Source organism: Delphinapterus leucas, chromosome 14 (assembly GCF_059928025.1).
Source record: "Delphinapterus leucas isolate spDelLeu-1000000601 "Yukka" chromosome 14, BTC_Dleu_Yukka2, whole genome shotgun sequence".
NCBI lineage: Eukaryota > Metazoa > Chordata > Mammalia > Artiodactyla > Monodontidae > Delphinapterus > Delphinapterus leucas.
The window spans coordinates 14,169,907-14,192,640 of record NC_143142.1 but is presented as its reverse complement, the minus strand read 5'-3'; the positions used below and the strand labels follow the sequence as shown (position 1 = coordinate 14,192,640).

The window sequence follows — 22,734 nt, the reverse complement described above, 5'->3', positions numbered from 1 at the left end:
CGCCTTGAGAGATATGATAAGAAGGTAGCATCAAAAGGACCTGGTGACTGGGTAAGATTGAGGGGGTGATTCGAGCACCTTAAACCCATGATCCCACCTGCTCTTGACCTTGTGGGAAGGAAGGAAGAAGTGGGGGAGGGAAGAAGGTATTCAGTTGCAGGCTGGAACCAGTCCCTACCTGCACAGCCTGGACCCCTACCTGCAGGAGGACCAAGATGAGACTGTCCATCAACGGCAAAGCTGCTGTGATGACAGACGACCATGAGGATAGGATGGGGGTTTAGACGCCATAGAAATAAAAACTTGGCATCCCGAGCCTACGGCTGAAAATAGTTTGGCCTCTTTCACCTTTAAGTGGTATTTGTTGTCAACTCTTCCAACGGCCATAGATTAAACCAAACTCCAGTTCCCAAATGTAGACATGTAAAGCCAAAAATGTTTCTAAATAATCATCTAAGAACTTCGTTATTTTCGCCACAAAAAGCGTCTTACAAATCCACAATTGGAAGGAAACCAGTTATGAATGCAGGAATTCATATGAGTGTGGTATACGTGTCCCATCTGAGGATAATGGCATATTTATTTTTTAAAAGCATGCAAAATTAGGTCTGGTAAGCCCGCTATCTGAAAACAATTTCCACGGCATGCATTTCTAAACCCAATGTTCAAACCACAAAGCTGCGGCCTTTCTCTCTTTCTCTTTCTTAGGTCTCTTGTCCTCCTTTGAATGGCTACATCTGTCCATTTGCCCAACTCTCCCTTTTCGTGTCTTCCAGAAGGGATAAGGAAAAGCTTCCTAAATGACCTCATTTTATTTTGAAATACTAAACCCACCAAAAAGAGAGGAAGAAAACTTTCTTGGTCAAAGGGATCAAGATATATTTCTAATTCTCTTGCCATATGGTAAGTTATTTTGGAACTCTACCAAGAGGTAGAGAGAATATTTAACAAAATTGGCAACGCTTGTACAATCCTTTCAAATCAGACCAAATTCCCATTCTCCACAGCCCCTTCTATTCATCATATCAGCGACCGTGACCACAGGATATGTAAAAACACCGAGCAATTTTTATCACCAGCTTCCAATCCCCCATGCCTGGGACACCACGTGGTGTCAACTTTGTCTGTATATCACCCCCAGGAACTCAAGCCATTAACTTCCCTTTCATTTATCAAGAGCTGTTGCCTAAAAGAACATCATTCATCGGCTGTGACTTACGGGAAGAAAGAGAGAGCGGACTTCACTTGAGGGAGAGAGACAACAGAGAAATAGGACAAGATTGTAGCTTTTGTTCCCGAGGCAGATGGAGACCATCACATGCCCTCCGACATGCTCTCCCCTAAAGCTACGCACTCCACGTTGCCTGATAGAGGAAACCACCTTTCTGGAGGGTTACCAGAAAGTGGGATTGAAGAGGCTCTTTCTCCTTTTTCTTGAGGGCAAAGAGGACCCCATTTCTCTGTGCCTGCACTTCTGGTGTTGCTGGCTCACCTGTGTTATTAGTGGGGGTGGGGAGTGCAGAGGCGGGGACACCATTTTCTTACCTTTGCATTCTCGACATTCTATGCAGCTCCATGTCATCACTGCCCCGGAATCCTTTGGCAAAGGGATTATTTTCAATCTTTAACTGGGTGATCTGAAGGAAGGGGAGAGAGAGAGAGAGAGTTCCGTTTTCACTTGATTGTTATAAGACTACCTCGGGACCCGGCTAATAATAAGTGTCATGGAAATGCAACCTTCTGGCAACCCAAAGAAGCAAGTGAAGCCCGTCACATCAACGGGACCCATCACTTCATTCGAAAGGAGGAAAATGTCCTAGATCAGATTGTATTTAAAAGGGGAAGAAAACCTGGTTTCAGTTTGCCCATTAATTGGAGTCCTACTCTGCATCATTCCGGCTGGAGTGGCTTTTTTTTTTTTTCTAAATCATAGCATTTTGTGTTTCAAACACAATCTTGGCCTCAACACTTGGTACACCCCCTGCTCCTTGGAAAATTGTACCGTGTTGACACGGTGTCAACTTCCTGCAGCGTGGCAATCTCCATTGGGAAGGTCTTGATCATTGCTCTCAAAATCCTACTATACCTCATTTCACGTTCATTTCATAGTTTCACAGATACAGTTTGCTAGCTCAGGTGGAAAATGGTGTCTAATTAAATAAAGACCAACATATAAAATTATAATGTATATGATAGCTACCAAACAGCTTCAAAACTCTTTAATTGTCTAGGTAAGGGGACTTCCCCAGCGGTCCAGCGGTTAAGTCTCCGCGCTTCCACTGCAGGGGGCAGTGGGGTTCAATCCCTGGTCGGGGAACTAAGACCCTACATGTCGCACGGTAAGTCCAAAAAAAAAAAATTGTCTAGGTAAGAAAGAGAGAGCCCTCTTCTTGGAAATTTTTGTTGCACTATACACAACTTAGTGATAGAACAGGGTCTTTGGTTCAAGGTCCAGAACCTTCACGGAAACCATCAACACGTATTCTGTTAGCGTGAGCGTGCGGTAGCAGGTCTAGGTAAAAGAGTGCATCCCTATGGAGTTTGCCAGAAGTATTTCCTAAAAGCTGTGTGTGAACTGAATTTTTATATATATAATCACTTCATGGAAACCAGGGCAGCATTCTTCAGAGGCCAGTCATTCCAAGGTCACCTTCACCATCATTATCGTATCTATACAGTCCCTGTTCACTGGTCTGCTTAATATTTTTATTTAAATCAAACCACTTTTGATTTAAATTTATATTATAAAAATAATTATATCACTTCTCTATACGTCAAAGTGGAATCACTTGCTAGTCAATAAAAAGAAAATAAGTATATCAAATTCCCTCTACTGGGACTTCCCTGGTGGTCCAGTGGTTAAGAATCCACCTTCCAATGCAGGGGACACAGGTTTGATCCCTGGTCAGGGAACTAGCTCGATCGCTGGTCAAGGAACTAAGATCCCAGGTGCCACGGGGCAACTAAGCCTGCACACCACAACTACAGAGCCCGCGCGCTGCAACAAAAGATCCCACGTGCCAGAACTAAGACCCAATGCAGCCAAAAATTAATCAATTAATTAATTTTTTAAAAAATTCCCTTTACTGGTACCCCCGGAAAGTTCCAAGCCTAAGGCCTGCCTTCTCTTTGTGGCAAGGGAAAATTCGACACTTTTAGAGAAGTATTTATCATAAACTGGTATTGAAATAAGACTCCTCTCTGATAAATGAATAGAAAGATAATTGGAATAAGAACAATTTTTTTTTGTGATCCCATCACCTTCAAGTACCCACAAAACTATCTCCTCTATCCCCAGTAGTATCGTTATAGACTTTGAGAAACCAAGTAGTTGCTTTGCAAAACTAGGTTTAATCGATGAACGCACCCATAATTTGTCCATTTGGGGGCAAGCATTCTGGTTTGTTCAGTTTTCTGGAAGAGGTGGTGTTATAAAGTTTCCTTCTAACTCCAAGACTCTACCATGAACATAAAATTACTACATATGTGTGTGTGTCCACAGTAAAATATATATGTAAAATTAACATTTTTTAAATGTTATGTGATTCCAACCATATGACATCTTGGAAAAGGCAAAACTATGGCAACAGCATAAAGATCAGTGGTTGCCAGGGGTTAGGAGGAAGGGAAGGATGAACGAGAGAAGCGCAGAGGATTTTTAGGGCAGTGAAACGAATCATGATGTAGGATACATCATGGTGAAGACGTGTCATTATGCATTTATCTACACCCACAGAGTCTAGGGACTGCCCTGGCGGTCCAGTGCTTAGGACTCCAAGCTTCCACTGCACCACGCTTCCACTGCAGGGGGCACGGGTTCCATCCCTAGTCAGGGAAATAAGATCCCACAAGCTGCATGGCACAGCCAAAAAAAAAAAACAACTCACAGAGTCTACAACTCCAAGAGTGAACCCTGACGCAAACTACGAACTCTGGGTGATGATGTGTCAATGTAGGTTCAACAACGGTAATAAATGTCCCACTCTGGGCGGCGATGCTGGGAGCAGGAGAAGCTGTACATGCAGGGGGACAGAGGGTATACAGGAACTCTCTGTACTTTCCACTCAACTTTACTATGAACCTTAAACTGCTCCAAAAAATAAAATCAATTGTAAAACTTTTTAAATATGTCTGGGTATTTCTATGTATACACATTCCCTCCTCCTTCATTTTTTTTAACTGTACCCATTCCTGCAACTTTCTGATTTTGAATTAACTCTTCAGAATGAGTAGAAACGTCTGTAAAATCTCTTTGGCAAACAGCAGAGATTGGCACAATACTGTAGATCAATGATACTGCAATAAAAAATAAAAAATCTCTTTGGAAAACAGTCTTGAACATGTGTACTCCTCAAGCCAGCTCTGAGTCCAAAAGCCCATCACCTAGTGGGGATTTCTTTCTCACTCCGGTTTTATGACAATAAAATGCAACCCAATTGATCATAAATCATTTTTTAAAGGGGGAGAGGGGAATTCTCAAAAAGTTAAGTAAAAATTAGATCATTTTGAAAAGGGGTGGAGGGAATCCTTATCCCGACTTCTGTACCTCCCACCCACCCGGTGACAGAAGGCAGCCCCTGAATATACTGAGGACAGTAAGACAATGAGGGCGTGGCATCAGGGCTGAATTAATGCCTATTCCATGACGTCACTGTTCCACCAAGAGCTCAGGATAAGAAAATTACCCCGAGAAAAAAAAGAAAAGGGTGGCTTTGGTATTTTATCAGCAAAAATTTTCTGCTCAAACCCATTCCTTGCACCTCAAACAGATTAACTACTACCTAATTCTTGCTCTTATCACCATAGCTTCCAAAAATACGATGGCAAAGGATACGCACAGTTTGCTAGATATACACTTAGGTGTGTGGGTCTTACCTATGTCTTAGTGTAGATGCCTACTGGACATAAGAATTACCCCTGAGAAAAGTTAACATGCAAGCTTAGGTGCAGGTAAAAATGTCCATCTGATTTCACACTTATTTCACACTTGTCCCCTCACTTACCATAACCCTGTCTATGATATTCCCTTCCTAACACAGAGCTAGTCACTCACGGGCACATAAACCGATACACCTGGATGTCTGAGTTCTACCCAAAGGGTCCACTGAAATTGACTTCCATTCGTCATACAAATGTACTCCCTCCAAAATCAGCATAAAACCGGATATCCAGGGGAAGGGCATGGGTGGTGGTGGGGGAAACAAATATAAATACCAGCTCCAACCAGTGAGACAGAGGTGGTAAAAATTAATGAGAATAATTGTTGTAAATTCTCACTTTTGAAAAAAGAAAAAAAAACCCTCTCGAGGGCCGAAAGTCTTAATTATGTCTCTCTCTTAGGGGTTCATTTCCTGGTCCCAAGCAGAAGGCTCATACCTCATAAATACAGGCTCCATACACAATGATTTAAGCAGGAGGAAAATGCCTTTTAATGGCAAAGTAAGTTAATATCGGGGGAGAGACATGCTTGCATACAAAGCCATTGTTGCAAAAGCAGTGAAATGAAATGCCCATGTGATCTTTTTTTAACACCTAAATATTTCTAGGGATTGCTCTGGGAGCTGCTGACAACTGCAGCGCAAACCTTCCAAAAACATGTTTCACAGAGTGAACAGTCGCTGGGGAAGAGTCGAGCGTTTAAGTATCTTTTTCAAGCTGTCAACCACCTGAGGGAATAACTCCCAAATCCAGCTTGGGACCACAGCTGGGCTCAGGAAATATGTCGTGTCATTGGAACTCCATGGTATACAGGTGTGTGACAGCAGTGTAAGAAATGAACCCGGTACCTGGTACCTGCCTCCAAATCAGTCTGGAGGCACTAAGCCCTTTGGACCCAAAATTGGTGGCTCTTATTTTTCCAAATTATCCTGGCAAGTTAATCTCCACCTGGTACCTGGTACCTGCCTCCAAATCAGTCTGGAGGCACTAAGCCCTTTGGACCCAAAATTGGTGGCTCTTATTTTTCCAAATTATCCTGGCAATTTAATCTCACAGACTGCTTTTCTTTCCCTGCGCAATTATCCAAAGCATAACGCTGGGCAAACAGTCCGTGGATTGAAAATGCAACCACGGAATGAAGCAACTAAACCACAAAGACTAACATTTGTAGTTGTGTTTCAACCACAGTAATAAGAAGTTCTTTAAAAATCTCAGTCTTTCAGATTCTAACATAGGGTAGGCAAAGAGTTTTCCAACACGCATGTTTTGGATGGAGTTGCCCCGTTATTAAACTGATCAGCTAAGTAGTCGATCAATGGAATCATCACTAACACTGTGCTGATTCTGTACCAGGTTCTACACAAAACACATTCCACGGATTATCTCATTTTAATCCCCACAAAGACAATAACAAAAAAACAAAAAATAAATTCTCTTCTTATCCCCATTTTACAGACAGGGAAAACTGAGTTAAATCATTTGCCCAAGTCAAATGGGTTTGAACCCAGGCAGTCTGCCTGCAGATTCTCATCCTAACCCTACAGGAGGGTGAGGAACAGCTCAGTTGGCTTCTACCCATGAAGCCAGGAGTCTCAACATCCCGTCCAGGTGGGACAATAAAGTAACAAAACAGAGTCCACAAATCACACTCAACCTGACCTGCTTATTTAAGTCACACATCATATATCCATGCGAGGAATGTCTGCAAGGGCCTGGATTCTACTGGAAAAATCCATTGCTTTAGACTTCCTCCTGACAAAGAAAATAGGTGTCTTTGGTACTCAATAACTAAATACTGGGGAAAACCTCATATGGGGGAGAGTGACTGAAAGTGCTCTCCTATGAAATCCCTCTTCTGGATGTCAGGCTGGCTAAAAAGACCTATATGTACAGCACAACCGGGCTCCCTGGCCCAACCAATGAAGAAAATCAGTAATTCCTGTGTGATCCTCAAATACAGCTATATCCATCACTCAACTGATCATGGTCATCATTTCATGATATAGGTAAGTCAAAGCATGATGCTATATACCTGAAACTCAAACAGTACGTATGTCAATTACACCCCAATAAAACTGGAAAAAAAAACAAAAACAAAAACAAAATACATATATCCAAATGCATACTTGGAGACACACGTTTTGAGACCCACGAGCGTTTAGATACACCATCTCCTAGATTGTGTTCAAAACTCACACATACACACCCCATTGGACAGGCATTCCACACACACAGATCACCAAATATATTCACTGGAGAAGACTTTTTTTTTTAAATAGAAATCTAGGGGATGTGGAGTATGTTCCTATGTGGCTACAGTGATAGTTTCATGGATATACACATATGTCAAGCTTAGCGAATCGAATACATCAAATAGTGCAGTTTACTGTATGAGTTATGCCTCAATAAAGCTATAAACAGAGAAAGAATGTGTGGTCCCCCAGATCCACCCACTCCTGATGGACCCCGCCTAAGATCTTTACTACATAGAACTTAGGAATTTCCCCCAAAAGACCTGAACACCCACGTGTTTCTTTAACAGATCACTTTCATGTGTCTATCACTTCCTGTCCTCCGTGGATGAACATGGGTTTCCTTGGCAGAAAAAAAAAAAAAAAAAGATCCCACATATTTTTGGACCCCCTGTCGGGACTAGCAGGCTCTAAGCATACATATATATGAGGAACTGAGCATCCTGGTTGCTATGTTTTCCTTTTTTTTTTTTTGCCCTGTGGCCATCACCACAAAGCTAAACATAGGTTTACAACAGCCATGGAGGAAACAGGTTTCTAGCAGCCAACCTCAAATTAGCCTGAAACAGTGCTGGAACTTTCAGGGCACTTGACCTTACTTTTTCGCTCTTCTTGGTTCAACGAGTGGGAAGAACTTAGAAAAAAAAAAGAATCCTGCTTTCCCTTTAAAAAGTAATTGCGTGGCGTGGGGGGAGGGGGGTGAGTGAGTTTTCTGCTGAAAGGAAGCTCTCTCAAGGCCTGGGATCCCAGACAGGCCGTGTGGCCTGGAAGTGACCATCCATCACAGCTTGCCTTGGTCATTGACAATCTGAATTTGGAGATTACCCACAGCATTTCGTTACTGCCCTTGCTTCATGGGGGCAGGGGGCGGGGACTAACCAACACACAGACTGCATGAAATGACCTTCAAGAGGTGACTGGAGGCTTTAGGGTGCTAAGCCCATCTCTCACCCTACCCTGGCCTCTCCTGCCTGGCTCCACAGTCCCTATACCTTCCCTCCACCCCACTTTTCCCTTGCAGGTTGGGGAGGGATAGGAGCTGTAGAGGGGGAGGGGCCCCCCATCCCCACGTCCATCTGGGTAAGTCATCCACATGACCCGCCCTCACTGATCCCATATGGACCCCCTACTTTCCCCTCCCACAGCCCTCTAACCCCAAATCACTTCATAATACTCCCAACGGTCCACAATCCCACAGCGGCAGCGGCCTCTCCCCAGCCCCTATATCTTGCCTTTCCTGATTCCAGATCTTTCTGTAATGAGGCTTAGGAATCATTCAGTCCTGCCCTCCCCCCCCCCCAATAAAATGAATCCACGTGCACTCAGGTTTCTAAAGAACAGACATGAACCATGACGAGTCAAGACAAGCCCTTTCTCCTGGGCAAGAATAGAAGATACTCCCCCCCAACCTGCGGTTATGGGGCTCCCTGTTCCAACATCACGGTCAAGCCTTGAATGGCCCAAATCGGGGCCTGGATTTCGAACGGCGTGGAGGTCTGACAGTGACACAATCCACCTGCGACATCCCACCTCTATACCACACTACAGCCACCAAATGATGCATTGGCCGCGTGCATGCTCCCCTCGCCAAGCTGTATTTTTGCAGGATCATATTTAAGTCCCCAGAGCTTTGATCCAGGCAGCTAGTGCCACAGGTTACTCAGTCTTTGCTTTTGTTTTAAGCAATGCCAACCTTGCTTTTAGTATGTGGTCCAGGGTCAGTAATCGCTGAAACAATTAAGGAAGCATCTGGGAAGACCCAAGCTCAAGGTTTCCGGCAACTTTGCCACCTGCCCCGATTGGAATTGAAATGCATCTAAAAGGCAGAGTGGAGGAGGGAAGGAGACTGACCCCCCACAGAAAAAGTGGTCCCAGGAAGGGTGGCACCACGTCCCCACACAAGAGCACGGAGCCGGACAATACGGGGACCTTTCTTCTCACTGATCACTTCACGACTGCAGCGAGATGCCTCCTTGTTACATTTGAGTACCAAGCATTGATACCACGTGGTCATCTATGGTTTGATAATTTCGTTTCTATCTGGGCTGTGTGTGTGTGTGTATGTGTGACTTTCGTGCCAACCGCATGAATATAGTAAAAACAGCTGTGATCCTTAGGCTGCAGCTCTGTCCCTGCCCCGGCCCACTGAAGTAGAAGTTGGTGCCCACTGTGCGGAGGAATAAAGGTGCCCATAAAGCCACTTCGATTCATGCAAACAAGCGGGCGGCCCCAGGCCCGCCGGTTCCTGGGTACTGGGCTTACCTTGTGGTTCTGGTAGGAAGTCACCGCAATAAACGCAGTCTCAGGAAAGACGTGGGTACAGAATGCAGTATTTTTTGAGCCAAATCCATTATTTTCGTCCGCTTTCACGATGTGTAATCTTGGCTGGTATTTGTGCATGGAATTCAGAATAATCTAAAAATAATAAAGAAAATGAGATTGTAAGAAAAATCAAACCCCTTTGTTTCCATAAAGCCCCACTCTCCACCCCAAAATTACGTTCCTTATATAGGCTCTCGGAGAAAAGGTCCCATTTTTTTCTCCTGTTTTTGAAAAGAAGCCAGTGATTTCATTAAAAAGAAACATTTCAAAAATGACAATTTCCATATGAAAAGGCCAGGGTAATATTCCAGGAATCTACCCAGAGCACACACAGCAGTAAATCAGAATGCTTAATAAAGTTAGTTTAATAAATTAACTCCCTGCGTAGGGCATGTCCCCCCCAGCGGGAGTGAAGCAAGTTTGGGGCAAGGAATTGGTGCCCCCCTCAAGGAAGCCTGGGCAACGATTTTGGAATGAAAGGACAGCAGAAACAAATAAACAAACATATATATATATATAACTACCCCCGCCCAAGAAAAAAAGGCTCAAAGAGATGCAAAGGAAGAGACCAAGCATTTGCAGAACTGGAAGAAATATCAGAGGAAAAAGAGAGGAAAATGGTGGGAAGGGGGAGACTCTAGGGTGTGAGTTGGGTGGGAGGGAAGCACCCACCCCACCCCTAACATCAAACAGGGGTCTGGTTGCCCTTGAGATTCCCTGTCTCCAACTTCACAGTATTTCAGGATCCGCCACCGGAATTAGCCCCAGACCTGGCCCCAGACAGCACTGTGGCATCTGCTTTGGGGGGAATATTTCTCTCCTTCCTTTCGATCTTCTCCATGTCTTTGGCGGGGGGGGGGGGTTTCCAGGGACTAGTCGGGGGTCTCACGGTTGCAGCTCTTCTTACAGCCACCATTGTGAATATTAGGAGGGGGTGTGCAGTCACCACACTCTTGCTGGAGCGGAACTTTCCGGAGAAGATGCGCATCTTTACTAAAAACAACTGAGTTTGTTGTTCTGATGGCGCCGTGCTTTTGATGCTCCCGGGAAGCTGGTAACGCTAATATCTCTCAAAACGTCCTGATCTATACCCACCGAATGGGCGAACTGCCGCGTTTCACGAGCTGAAAAATCTGGCCTGCTTTTACCCCAGGACCGCAAACTGAGCGGCGGAGGTAGTCTCAGTGTCTTTGATTGGATGACCCTGGGGCAGGGTTCTCGGGCCAACCCTTGAAACCGACCTGGAGGAGGGGGAGGGGAGCGCGGCCCGACTAGGCCGGGGGAGGGGCGAAAAGCTCGGGACCCCGCGGCTCCCCGACCCCGGGCCGCGCGGCTCTAATCTCCGGCAGCCGCGGCCCGGCCGCCTCCCTGACCGATAGCGACGCCGGCCGGGGCGGCGTGGCGACAGAGAGACGCAGCGGGGCCCTGCGGGCCGGCGCGGCCACCGTCCCGGCTTAGCCAAATTGCTTTGACGGCTGGGGACAGTGTGGAGACATCAGCGCGAGGGCGATCTAAATGGCCCTTAATTTCATTAGGGCGGCTCTGGACTCAAAAGTCCGGAGTTTGGGGTGGGAATGCGTGGCAACTGGTCAGTCCGGAGCGGCTCAGAGCACCGCGCCCTCCTCCGCGGAACTGGAAGGACTTGAAACTCACAGGGGCGCCCAGGGCTCGGGACCGTGCGCGCGCCTTCCCCGGGGGTCCACCCCAAAGGCACACCCGGGCCGCAGAGGGAAAGTTAAGGAGCCCAGACCAAGGTGCCACGGAGGCCCAGCCTCCAGAAGGACGCGGTCCTGGGAGATGCACGCAGGACCTTTACAAAATGGTCCCTTCTCTCCCCAGCGCTTAACCTAAAGCATCCGCAGGGACAGCAGGTACACCGTCAGCCAGCCAACACCCACGCAAGGTGGAGGTCACGTCTGCGCTGGGATGCACCACGAGCTGGCCGCTGCAGGCAAAACACCCTGGTTTAAACGCAAAGGAGGCCCGGCATTTTGCCTAGAAACGCACCCCCCCCGCCCCTTTCCTCTCCCTTCCTACAGCGTAGAAGGGGAATAGGCCTTCCTTCTCTCTTCTCCAGTAGTCAACAGTCCGATCTCACACCAACCACGTGTACAGTGGCATTGAGCCCATCAGTGGAGGGCCCTGGTCTCCTTCCCACCATAGACTCAGTGCTTCAGCCCTAAGGCCCCACAGAACGGATTTCTCATTTGGACCTTCACAAACTGTCCTCCCTCCGGATCAAATGCATTTGTACCCCATCCCCTCACGTCCCCAAACTGGGAACCCTGTGTGTTGATTCTCCAAAGTGGCAGGATGCAGGCCACTTCTGCAATTAGAGAGACCTGGCCTCAAATCCCTGTTCCCAAATACAAGCTGTGTGACCTCAGGCAGGTAACCTCCCCTCCCCCAGACTCCATATAAAGGCTGTGTATTTCCACCCTCCTCTCTAGGCTGCTATGAGGATCAAATGCCCTAAGAGAACCAGCCTCCTTGTTTGGTGGAATCATCAAACTAAGGGCTGTAAACTCTGAATTCAGAGACTGCGTTCTGTCCCGGTGATTATTTCCAATGAAGAGATTTAGGGACATTTTCCCTCAAATCAGTGTTCTGTTCATTTGTTTTTCTTTGGGGGAAGAGAGGATGATACCCTATAGAGAATCTACTAGAAGCTACACATTCTCTTGGAGGGTGGGGGACTGCACACTCAAGATCCTGCAGTTTCAGGGAGCTCATCAGGCCCCTCTCTCTCGGGGCCAGTCCAGATTCCAGGTGTAGGGCCCTGATCTTGGTTTGCCCACTCTGGGCATGGTGGGAGGAGGGGGGAAAGCTGGAAGTTGGGAAAAAAACAGATAAACCCAAGAGCGTCGAGCTAAAAGGGGCAGGAGTACCGGAGTTCGCCTCTGGTGGGTTGGTTTCCCCATCTGTAAAAGAGGAAGCAGGGGGCCTCAGGTCTCCCTTTCAGCCAGAACATCCCCATAATATGGCAGGATTTGCAAGGAGGTAGGTAAGGTATACAGCTCCCATCGTGGTCCAACCTCTGCAGTCTGTGCTGAGTACCTGCCGAGCTATAGGGCCCATGTTTTCTGCAGGACTGAAACACTACTCCCCACCCCTAATCACAGATGAGGCTGAACGAACAGGAATTCCAGGCCCAGAATGAGCTGCCTTAGTCACCCCATGACCCTTGTCCCTCAGCAAAGGCAGGTGGGTTGGGTACTGGCAGCAGGGATGCAGGGTGAGAGCCCCAGGCCAGGAGGCCTAGGGGGCTCGATTGCCAGCCACCCAGGAAAGACACACCCAGAGCGTGGACTAGTGGACCACAGGGAGGACTGCAAAGGGGAGATGTCTGGGTAGGAGAGAGGTGGAGACAGCCAGGAAGAATTAGAAGGTGTGAGAAATAAGAGAAAAGGAAAGAGAGATGAGAAAGAGGAGAGAAGGGGGAAGAGAAAGGAAGGCCAGGTCAAGAAGGGAGAGAGAGTAAAAGACCAAGGCAGGTGAAATGGAGCAAAGAAAGAAGCATGGGTGGGCGTGAGGAACGAAGAAGAGAGAGACAGTCCTGGAGAAGAGGGAGAGGAGAGTCAGGTGAGGAAGAGAAGGTGTGAACCTGAAGATACAAGGAAGAGCTGCACGAGGTACTCACATGCCCAAATGGGTCCAGGTGGTTGTTGGTGAGCTTGAGTTTCTGGAAGGAGACGAGCTGCCGCATCCAATGCGCCCCAGTGGCCGGCGAGTCCGGGTGCACGTAGAGGCGGCCCGGCATGGCGGGCTCCGCTTTGCCCGTCACAGACCTAGACCAAGGAGAGGCGCCACCCCCCCTAGACTTAGTGCACCGCGGTGCCGGCTGGTTCTTGAGCAAAGCAACGGCTGCTGACTACGAGAATGATCTGGAAATGGCCTGACCCTCAGGTCTTGCTTGGGCATCTGCAATGCCAGATGCGCAGAAAGCCTGGGGCTGGTGTCCAGGCGAGCGCTCCCACCACCACCGCCGCCCGGCTCTTTCTCCTTCCACCTAATTCCTCCCCCAGCACCAAGGGCGCCGTGGGGAGCCTCGCAGCGTCTCTCTGCCCATGAACAACTGGCGGGTTCTGGAAGCCTGGATGTGCAAAAAAGTCTCGGGAACACTCCTTGAGGGCTTTCCAAAGGGGCTTCGTCTTCAAGCCTCTGCACTCTTGGCAGCCGCGGGAGCAACGTACCCAAGGAATGCGCCTCTCCTCTCTTGCCTGTTTAACTCAAATACCCCGGACTGATTTTGCAATTTCATAAAAAAGGCATGTTCAAAGCAGGTAACTCATAAAAAATAACTGTTAATGGTTTATGCCCCCAGAAATAGCTCCAACGCTTGGTAACAATGCCCTTTTTAAAAATCCACAACCCTCCAGTGCAGCATCAGACATAGGCACTTTACTTCCTCTGATCCTCAGTTTTCTCGTTTATAAAATGGGGGCTAATGGCTGCTCTTTTTTTTCGCAGGGTGAGGTCAGGAGGATGCAGCGGAAGGGGCAGCAAAAACCTCTAGCACACAGTAGGAGCTCAAAACAATGTTTATTGGTTCAGTGGGGAGAGGGAAGTTTGGTCTGCACGGTCCTCCCTGCCTTCCCCGCCAGCCGCTACGGTGCCTACCATTTATTATCTGCGAACTTGTATCTGTGGTCGTCGGCGGGAACGATGTCCATAAGAAGAATGTACTTCGTTTTGGGATTAAGGCCGGTCACCTTCACTTTGTAACTGGGAAACATCCGCCTAGGACAGACGAGGAGGAGACACAGAGGCAGAGGGAATTAATGCAAACATTCTGAGCGTCCACAAATTTTAATGGAAGAATCGATCGTGGAAGAGAAACGCGGTCCCTGCTCCGCTCTTGCCAAGATCCATCCCAGGTTTCCCTCCAAGTTATGGGGAGGAGAAAGGCCAAGAGATGAGAAAGCAGGCTGGGACTATACCTATCTACAAGAGGAAATAGAAAGCAGAAGGCGAGGACTTCTACAGACTGGTTTCGAGGAAGCCCTGAAAGGGACCCCTCATTTCAACTCTTGCTAAAGACTCTTTTCAGAACCAGACACCTACTTTTAAAATTTGGGGGCAGGAAAAGGCTTGTTAAAAAAAAAAAAAAAGGAAAAGAAAAAAGGTGGCTTCCTCCGCCCAGCCAGGTACTTTGGGCGCTCTGAGCAGCGCTGCGCGTCACGTGGGCACCCAAGTGGGTGCTCCCTGGGGCTGCCCGCGCGTGGGTGCCCACGGCACGTCCCGGCTTCACTCCGCCCCCAGGATACAGCTCGGTGCGTGACCTCTGACACGAGTGTCGCGCAGGAATTTCTCCCTAAATGCCCCCACCGCATCTCCGAGGCGCCTGGCACTCCTCCTTAGAGAGTCCAAACGCTTTGGCCCTCCTCAAAGAAATTTAGTTTCGGAAGGAACCGGGCCGTGCGCGAGGATCTGGTGCTTGGAAGGAGGTTCCGCCGCCCCGCGTGTGCCGTGCCCGGCTCCCTCTCCGCGCACAGGCGCAACCCCCGTCTCCATCCGGCCTCGGGAGGAGGGCGCCCCGGAAAGCAAGCCTTCCCAAGGCCGCCCGGGGCGCAAGGACCAGTTGCTGGAACCTGGCTCGCTCAGGGATGGCGGGAAGGGGTGAGTGGAGACCTCTCCCTCTGGCCTTGGAGCTTCGCCTCGCGGTGTTTATCTGCCCGAGCGGGCGCGCCTGGAGGCGGAGGCGCCGGAGGCTTCGCAGGCCTTTTATAGTTAAATCCCGTTGGCTCAGGCTTGGGAGGGAAAAAGGAGGCCCCGGCCGCCCTTTCCTTCCTCGGCGGAATGGGAAGAGGACCTGAGTTCTTTGGTATAAACAGAACGCGCCTCCTGTTCGCTCGGGCCGAGCGGGGGAGCACACATTGTTTAATTTCAAATAATAATAAATGTCACTGTTGTCAGTTTATTGCGAGAGGCTTGGGCTGCAGAAGCGGTGGGCGTCTGGCGAGGCGGCTCTACCCGCCCCTTTCACACACTCGGTGGCTTCGGCCTACCGGATGCTCGGCTTCACACGCCTGCTGTGCGCAGACTGGGACTTTCTGCCCTCAGGGACGCGGAGGGCCAGTCCAGCACAGGTAGGGACGTGGCGGGGTTGTCCCCGCACCCGGGCGCACTCAGACGCTGAGACACCGAGTTGCACGACCCTCCTACCCCCTCCCCCAGAAGTCTCGCATTTCTAGCTAAAACTGTGAGCTTTCAAGAGGAACTCCGGGGTGAGGGTCTTGATGAAACGGCCGTGTTTATCGGTGTCTGTATATAGAGCCCGGCGTAGACCGGTTCCCTTTCAAAGGCTTCGCCTGCTTTCTATAAACAATGAAAGAGGTAGCGAATACATTCAACGATTCCGAGTTTGGCGATCGGGTGGGACTCTGGAACCGCTCCAAGGTCAGGGAGGGTGGGAAGGAGGGTCTGGGCCAGGAATCAAGTCTGAGATCCCATGAAACCCAAACCCCGTCTCATCTCTGTGTGTCTCTGCAACTCTCTGTTCTCCCGTTGGCTCTCCCACCTCATCCCTCCTTCTCTTATTACTAATCCATCCAGATAGCACAGCCTCCCAAGCTCTTGCTTCTTCTTATATACGAGGTGGAAGAAACGCCCAGGTCCCTGAGTTGAATCTTTCAGGCTTTTCCCCTCACAATGGGACATCACTGGAGGAATTCACCGTTCTCCTCTTTAACCAGAATAGGGTCAAATGAAATATATTCATATTCGCTCGCTCTCGCTCTGTCTCTCTCCCCCTCCCTCTCTGTTTCTATTCTCCCCTTTTACTGGTCTCCCACACCTTTCTTAGTCTCTCCCACAAGTTCCCTGTACCTTCTCCACAGAGGTGACCATCTCACCTGCCAGCCTTGGTTATGATCATTTCCGTGCCCACTTCGTGGAATTTCAGCCACAGTTCTCTTTCATGGAGAAACACCTTGATCCCTTCCATACCCTATAAGAAGGAGAGGAAAAGTCAATGAGCCTTCCCTCCCCAAACTCCCCCAAAACACAGAGCTTTCTCTTCCTTCCCCCTCGAGCCAGTGGGCTCATAGGCTGAAAACTGCCCCCAACCCACTGCAGCACTGTCTGGGCTCTGGAGCAGCCCCTGCCCTGTGTATGCTCTCTCCCGGGCAGGTCTTAACCCCACAGTGCAGAGCTGTCTCCTTCTAATGCCACCAACACAAGGCTAGAGAAAAAAAACCCAGCCATCAGGGTGTTCCAGAATGTGCATGGGGAGGACGGGGCTGAGAAAAAAATGGGATCAATCCCAATGCGCATTAGCCAAGGGGCAGCTAAAAGGAAAAAAAGAAACCCAGCCTCAATCTTGAAAAGCCCACCTAGGATCTTCTTATGTAGACACCCAGATGTCCACACGAAAATAGACAGATGTGCACTGTATATATGCGTGTTTATTCTCACCATGGCAGTGCATATGGAGACATAGGTGAAATATAAAATTTTAAATATTTATATAATAGGTTTCCACAATCCCAAACAAAAATTAATTCTCAAACGTCTATATTAACATACCTCCTAGGCCTTCCTCACATCCAGCTTCGTTCATTTCAAGTTGTTTGGATTATGGGCAAAGCGATTTAACATTTCTACTTTCAACTACAAGTTATTTTACAAAACCCATACCAAAAAAATTACATACAAAGTCTTCGTTTCGCAATAATTTGTAAACGTCTAACAAGTACATTTGTTTTCCCCTGAAAGAAAACCTCTTAAGTTTCTGAAAATGCGTGCCCGCTGTCTCACTACAAATATACGCGCATCTTCCTGAGGTGTGAAGGGCAAAGGAGAGAGACAATGAAAAAGCCAGGAAGGACATCTAAATTCCAAAGAAGGGTTTTAGCTGTGTGCAAATATCTTTTCTGGTCAAGACACCCCGCTTCCAGCCCTCTGACACCCCATTCCAAAACCATCAAGGTCTGCGGACGACGCCTTGAGCACCCAGGGCGCCGGGGGTGAAGGGCACAGGGCGAGAGGCGAGGCTTCACGCTCGGCTCGGGCCCAGCTTCCAGCCAGGCGAGCCCGGGCTCCCCGCGCCCTCCCGGCCCAGCCATGCGTGCTCCCCGCCGCCGGCCCCGCGGAGCCAGCCCACCAGGTCCCGGCCGCCAGACAAACGGTGCAGCGCGCGAGGTTGCGCGGTGGCGCGGAGGAGGCGGGAGGAGGCGAAGGCTACGAAAGATCTGAAGAGGGGTCAAGCCATCGCTCATGCCGGCCTGAAGCGGCCGCTGACCCGACCCTTAATGAGGCGTTCAAGCCGAGTTTACACCTAGTGTAACAGGAAAGAAATGATCTGGGCCATTGTTCGCTGGCCCCAAACAGCCGGATCTTTGAGGCTCCCCTAACAACTTCAATGTATTTCAAAAATCCTCTGGCCGTAAAGATAATCGTCACAATAAAGTGGATGGGACTATACCGGCATTTAGGGAGGCACGGCAGGGAAGGGTGGAATTGAGCAAGGATGAAAAGAAAAGGGGCAGATCATGGGCACTGCCCACCCCCCTTGCCCAAACACTCGAAAGAGGGGCTTTGGTTCCTGCAAAGGGCCCCGAGGCCCTTCTTACCTGCTGGGTGAAGGCGGCCTGCGGGGACGACGGGGACTTGCTGGGGGCCCCTAGCGCGCTCTCGGGTTTTGAGTCACAGGGTAGATCCTTGGAGTCTGGTTCCAGGGGTGTGTGAGCCAGGCCAAAGCCCTCGTCTGCGTCGGCCATGGTGAGCCCGGGGCCCTGTGACCGCTCGGGGTCCTGCTCTGAGGACGAGAAGGAAAGAGAAAGACAGATGGCGGGGGACGGGTGGGGGGGGGCGCAGAGGAAGAAAAAGAGAAGGTTGGAAGCACAGTTCTGGTGACAGGAGGGGGCAGTGACTGGCTGCCACCCGCAGTTTCCAGCTACCAGCGCCTCCGTCCCCAGCTGAAGGAGGCTGCAGAAGGTCCCGTTATGATTATCATTACTATTACTTTAAGACCACGCACAGCCTCTTGCGAAAGACCCGCGTCACAGCGGGAGGAGGCGAGGCCCGCATCTCCCCTTCGCAGGCTCCCCCGCGATAAGTGAGCTGCCCGTCAAATTTGTCTGGACTTCTGGGAGAGCCAATAAAGATAAGGCCTGGGTATTTTTGGAAGCCATTGGGTACGAACCAAAAACAAAACAAAACACAAACCCGGTGCCCTTCTGAGATTTTTTTTTTCTTCATCAAATTACAAGAGGCCAGCAGAGCCCTGTTTATGAAAACTCACAAGAGGAATATTTTTCTGCAGCAGGCAAAATGCCTGAAATAACCCGCCTCTCGCAAAAACCAAAAACATAGGAAAGGAAAGAGCTGGAGATCCAGAAACCAGGTCTTGAGAATTCACGTTCATCTTCTATCAGTCACAGGCCTTGAAATGAAAAGTCCTTTAACATTGAGTCCTCCCCTTTTCCCCAACCGTAAGCAACATGAAAAGTAGAAAGGAGCCAAACAGAAAGGGCAGGAAAGCGGCGGCGCAGCGGTTCGGAGGGCGGCGCGCGGCTGGGTGCCGGAGGCCAGCGCTGGGGGCGCGTTCTCCTCGTTTTCTCGGCTCTCCAGCCCGAGACGGGCATTTTGTCGAGCGGCCTGGCCGAGAGGAGCTTCTCCGAGCTTCCGTCGGGCCTGGCTCGCTGGAACTGCAGGCCCAAGCTCGGGGTTAGCGACGCCAGAGTGGTGCCCGGATAAATCCTGGGCTTCCGGCGTTGAACCGTCCACTGAGGTCCGACACAACTTGCAGAATGGCCCGGGGTTACAGGCATGTGAGGTTGGAACACACAAAATAACAGCTGCAGAACGGTTCAAGCCTGGAGGAGCCTGCCTCCTGCTCTGATCTCCTTCCAACATCCTCTACGTTCCCAAGTAGGGATTTCCTCCCTCAAAAGCCGGGAAGACTGGGAAGGAGGCGCAAGAAATGCATCCCCCCTCCCCCAAATCTTAGCAGCCGCTTGGGCAAAAGGCTGGATCCCACCCCGGGTCTGCAGTGGCCGGAGACCCAGAAATGGTGCCGAGGAGAAGATCAGCTTCTGAGGCCCGACTCCCACCCAAGCCGCCTCTTGCACCACGCCCTTGGGGTTTGGGGGAGGCGGTGATAGGAGCCCCCGAAGCCTGCTCATAACAAAAGAAAGTGGGGCTGGCGTGCCCCACGTGCGCTTCCATTTCACCGCCGGCCGCAGGGACAATCCCACCGCGAGCCCTGGCCGGGGTCCCGGGGAGCTCGGGGCTGGCGGGGCCGAACGAGATGCGGCTTGACAGAACCGGGCCGCGCGTCCTGCAAACCTCAACGCCTCTCCCCCAGCCCCGGCCGCCTCCTCGGCTCCACACACCGGACAGCTCCGGGCCGCGCAAAATCTCCGCGAGCCGGGCCCTGCAAAATCCGAGGCCAGTCTTCGAGTGCCGCATTCCGCGCCTCCATGAGCCGGCTCGGCCGGCGGGCTCCCTCCCCAGCCTCCCGGGCCATCTGCGGAACTGTTACCTCGCTCGGTGAAGCCGGTGCATTCACTGCATCCCTTCTGGCTCCTAGCAGGGAAGCCGGCGGCGAGGCGGGGGCGCGGGCATGGTGGCTCCGGGGTCTATGGGGGGGACTGCTTCCCCAGACCAGCGGCTACCGCTGCCTACAAAGGAGGACCCACCGCGGGAGCCTCGGCAGTGACTGCCCACAATTCAACACACACCTCCTCCGCTTGCGCTCGCGCTCCCTGAAGACTTCCAAGTCGTCAGGCGCCAGAAGGGCTCCGAAGGAAGCAAAACAAGCAGCCCCCGGGAGCACCTCCAATAATATAATCTCAGTGCCCTGCTTCTCCCTTGTGCCCACAGGGAGGGAAAACTGGGAGACAAGAGGGAGCCTGGGAATGGTCGACGTCCTTTCTGAGCGCAGCTTTCAGGGTTAAAGTTCCGGAATCCGAGGTAAGAGTGGTCTCTCTCCCTCTCTCTCTCTCTGTCTCTCTCTCTGTGTGTGTCTCTCTCTGTCTCTCTCTCTCTCTCTCTCTCTCTCAGAAATACAAGCCGACTCAGCTGAGCTCGGTGACGTTGGGCTGCCTTGATGCTTACAAAGTACTGAAATTGCCTATCCAACTAGCTCCCACTGCACGCCGCCTGCCTCTGTCTGTCTCTCTCTCTCTCCCTCCCCTCCTCCCTCCTCCCTCTCCCTTCCCACTCCCTCCCCCAACCACCTTTTCCATTAGATTTCCCGAACACTCAAATCACAACACGACTCTCAAACCCAGACCTCGAGATCACCCCCTCCTCTCCACCCGCTCTCCAACCTCCATCCATCTCTGCTTCTCTGAGCGCGGCTCGGAGGCTGCAAAAAATCCTGCACAAATCATCGCAAACCCGCTCGGCTTCTGCCCGGGAAGTAATCTGGGTGACGCGGCTGTGCAGAGAACGGAGTAGGAACGCACGAGGCGTGCACACACGCGCTGGGAGCCTCCTCTGCAGCCTCGTCCGCGTTCTCTCTCCACTGCTGACCTCAAGACGGAGAACTGCCTGACCCCGCCTGGCCCAGCCTGCCGCCACTAGCCGCCCTGATATCTCCCCCCATCCCCACTCATCACCCCGACTCTGAGAGACTCCGGGGTGAAGGCAGGGTGAAGGTGCGTGGGGATGGGGGCCAAGATCAAAGATGCCCAGAAATCGCCCTGCGCTCCCACCCCCTCAGGGCCACCAGACCTCCCGTGCTGGAGGTGTACACAAGGCAGTGCCCAGTTTTATTAAAATAATCAAACAGTCACTGGGGGCTGGCTGGGGTTTTCATCTCCACTCGCCTCCTCTCCCTGCCCTCCCCCTATCTGAAATGTATTATTTTGAGGGTCGAGTTGAAGAGGTCAATAGAAGCGTAAACACAGTCAGTAGGTCTTAGCCTGAGCAGACCCAGCTTGGAAAGTCAAGAATTAGTGCTTGGAACAAACGTCAGGGTCCCCGTTTTTGTTTCTCACCCATGTCTCTGTCACCCTGTTCTTTTCTCAGCCTCTGTCTAGAGATTCAAGCCTGCAGGCCAAGGTCTGGGGAGAGGAATGGAGGGAGGAGAACCGCTAGGGAGATCTGAGGCTGCCTCAGTGCCATCCTCTATGGCCCCGGGAACTAAAATCCCAGCGCAGGCCTGATGCATCGCTGCAAAATTCCTAAGTGGATTGTCCAACCCTAAAAGTGGAGCAACTGGGGAGAAAACCAACCCAAGCATTCTCTAGAGTTCTCACTCCACCTTCCAGGTTTGTTTTCAAACAGCCTTTTGCTGAGACAGTTTATTTATTTGTGAAAACACCCTCACCCTTCCAAAATATCAGCTCAGAGGACTTTGGGCTCGCTCAGGGGGCGACCCCCGGCCAACGACGGAAAACAAACATGGCTTCAGGAAAAGCCTGCATCTCCGCATCTCTGGCAAAAAGGAAGGGGAAATCCAGAAAGAGCTCTCCAATCCCTTTACATTCTCAGAGATTTGCGGATAAAATAAATTCCCATAAATATTCTGCGGGTCCCTCCCGAGAGGGAGAATCTGTACTTCCCCAAGTAATTGCCTGGCCCAGATTCACTTAGTTTGTGAAGTGCAGACTCTGCGGGCCACCAAGTTAAATTGGGATTTTGAAATCTCAAGGGCGAATCTATTCTTGCCAGGTGACACTCTTGCGAGCAAGAGGGTGCATGCTTATTTCCACGGTGAAAAAAAGAAGCAAGGCTGGGAGTGGAGTGGATTCATCAAGGCCGAGCTGGGGAGGGAAGCCAAGGGGCCGTGGGCAGGCCAGTGCTAAGAGAATCCTCTACCCCCCACCCCAGAGCTCTCCAGGGCGACACTCACCTCCAAAAATCCTACCTCTTCTTTACAGCGCAGATGCCGAGAGTAACGCCTCGCTGGGAGGGGTGTGTTCAGATGAAGAGTTTGGAAAGGACCCCTCAAAAGAGACCCCTTTTAGGCCAAGCCTTCTTCCAGCGTCTTTCAAGAGTAGTGTGTACCTCCCAGCTCGAAGTTGGTTTGTGGTCTTCGACAAATTAAATATTACTGTTTATTACCAGGCATACCCCAATAAAATAAAGAGGCAACCAGGCGATACCGACTATCTCACCAGCCGCTGCACCTATAAGACTTGGAGACGTCACGAGTCACGCAACCGGCCCGCGCGCTGTCACGCTCGACTGGGGGGCAGCGGCGGGACGTTGAGTCCTCTCCGTCTTCGCCTATCACTCCCGCCCGGGTCTGCGCAGCCACAAGTCTCAG

At 50.5% G+C, this 22,734-nt stretch overlaps 1 protein-coding gene across 1 annotated transcript in view; it reads right to left on the bottom strand.

The window, feature by feature from the left end:
- Positions 1 to 18,270, bottom strand: part of TBX5 (T-box transcription factor 5) — a 46,467-nt gene extending 28,197 nt beyond the window's left edge. Inside the window, exons 1-6 of the mRNA XM_089894516.1 lie at positions 18,086 to 18,270; positions 16,367 to 16,461; positions 14,133 to 14,252; positions 13,153 to 13,300; positions 9,453 to 9,605; positions 1,546 to 1,637 (exon numbers count right to left, since the gene is read on the bottom strand). Coding sequence (XP_089750642.1) covers positions 1,546 to 1,637; positions 9,453 to 9,605; positions 13,153 to 13,300; positions 14,133 to 14,252; positions 16,367 to 16,461; positions 18,086 to 18,232 — 755 coding nt within the window. The 5' untranslated portion in view covers positions 18,233 to 18,270. The remainder of the gene's footprint in view (positions 1 to 1,545; positions 1,638 to 9,452; positions 9,606 to 13,152; positions 13,301 to 14,132; positions 14,253 to 16,366; positions 16,462 to 18,085) is intronic.
- Between the last annotated feature and the right edge of the window lie 4,464 nt (positions 18,271 to 22,734).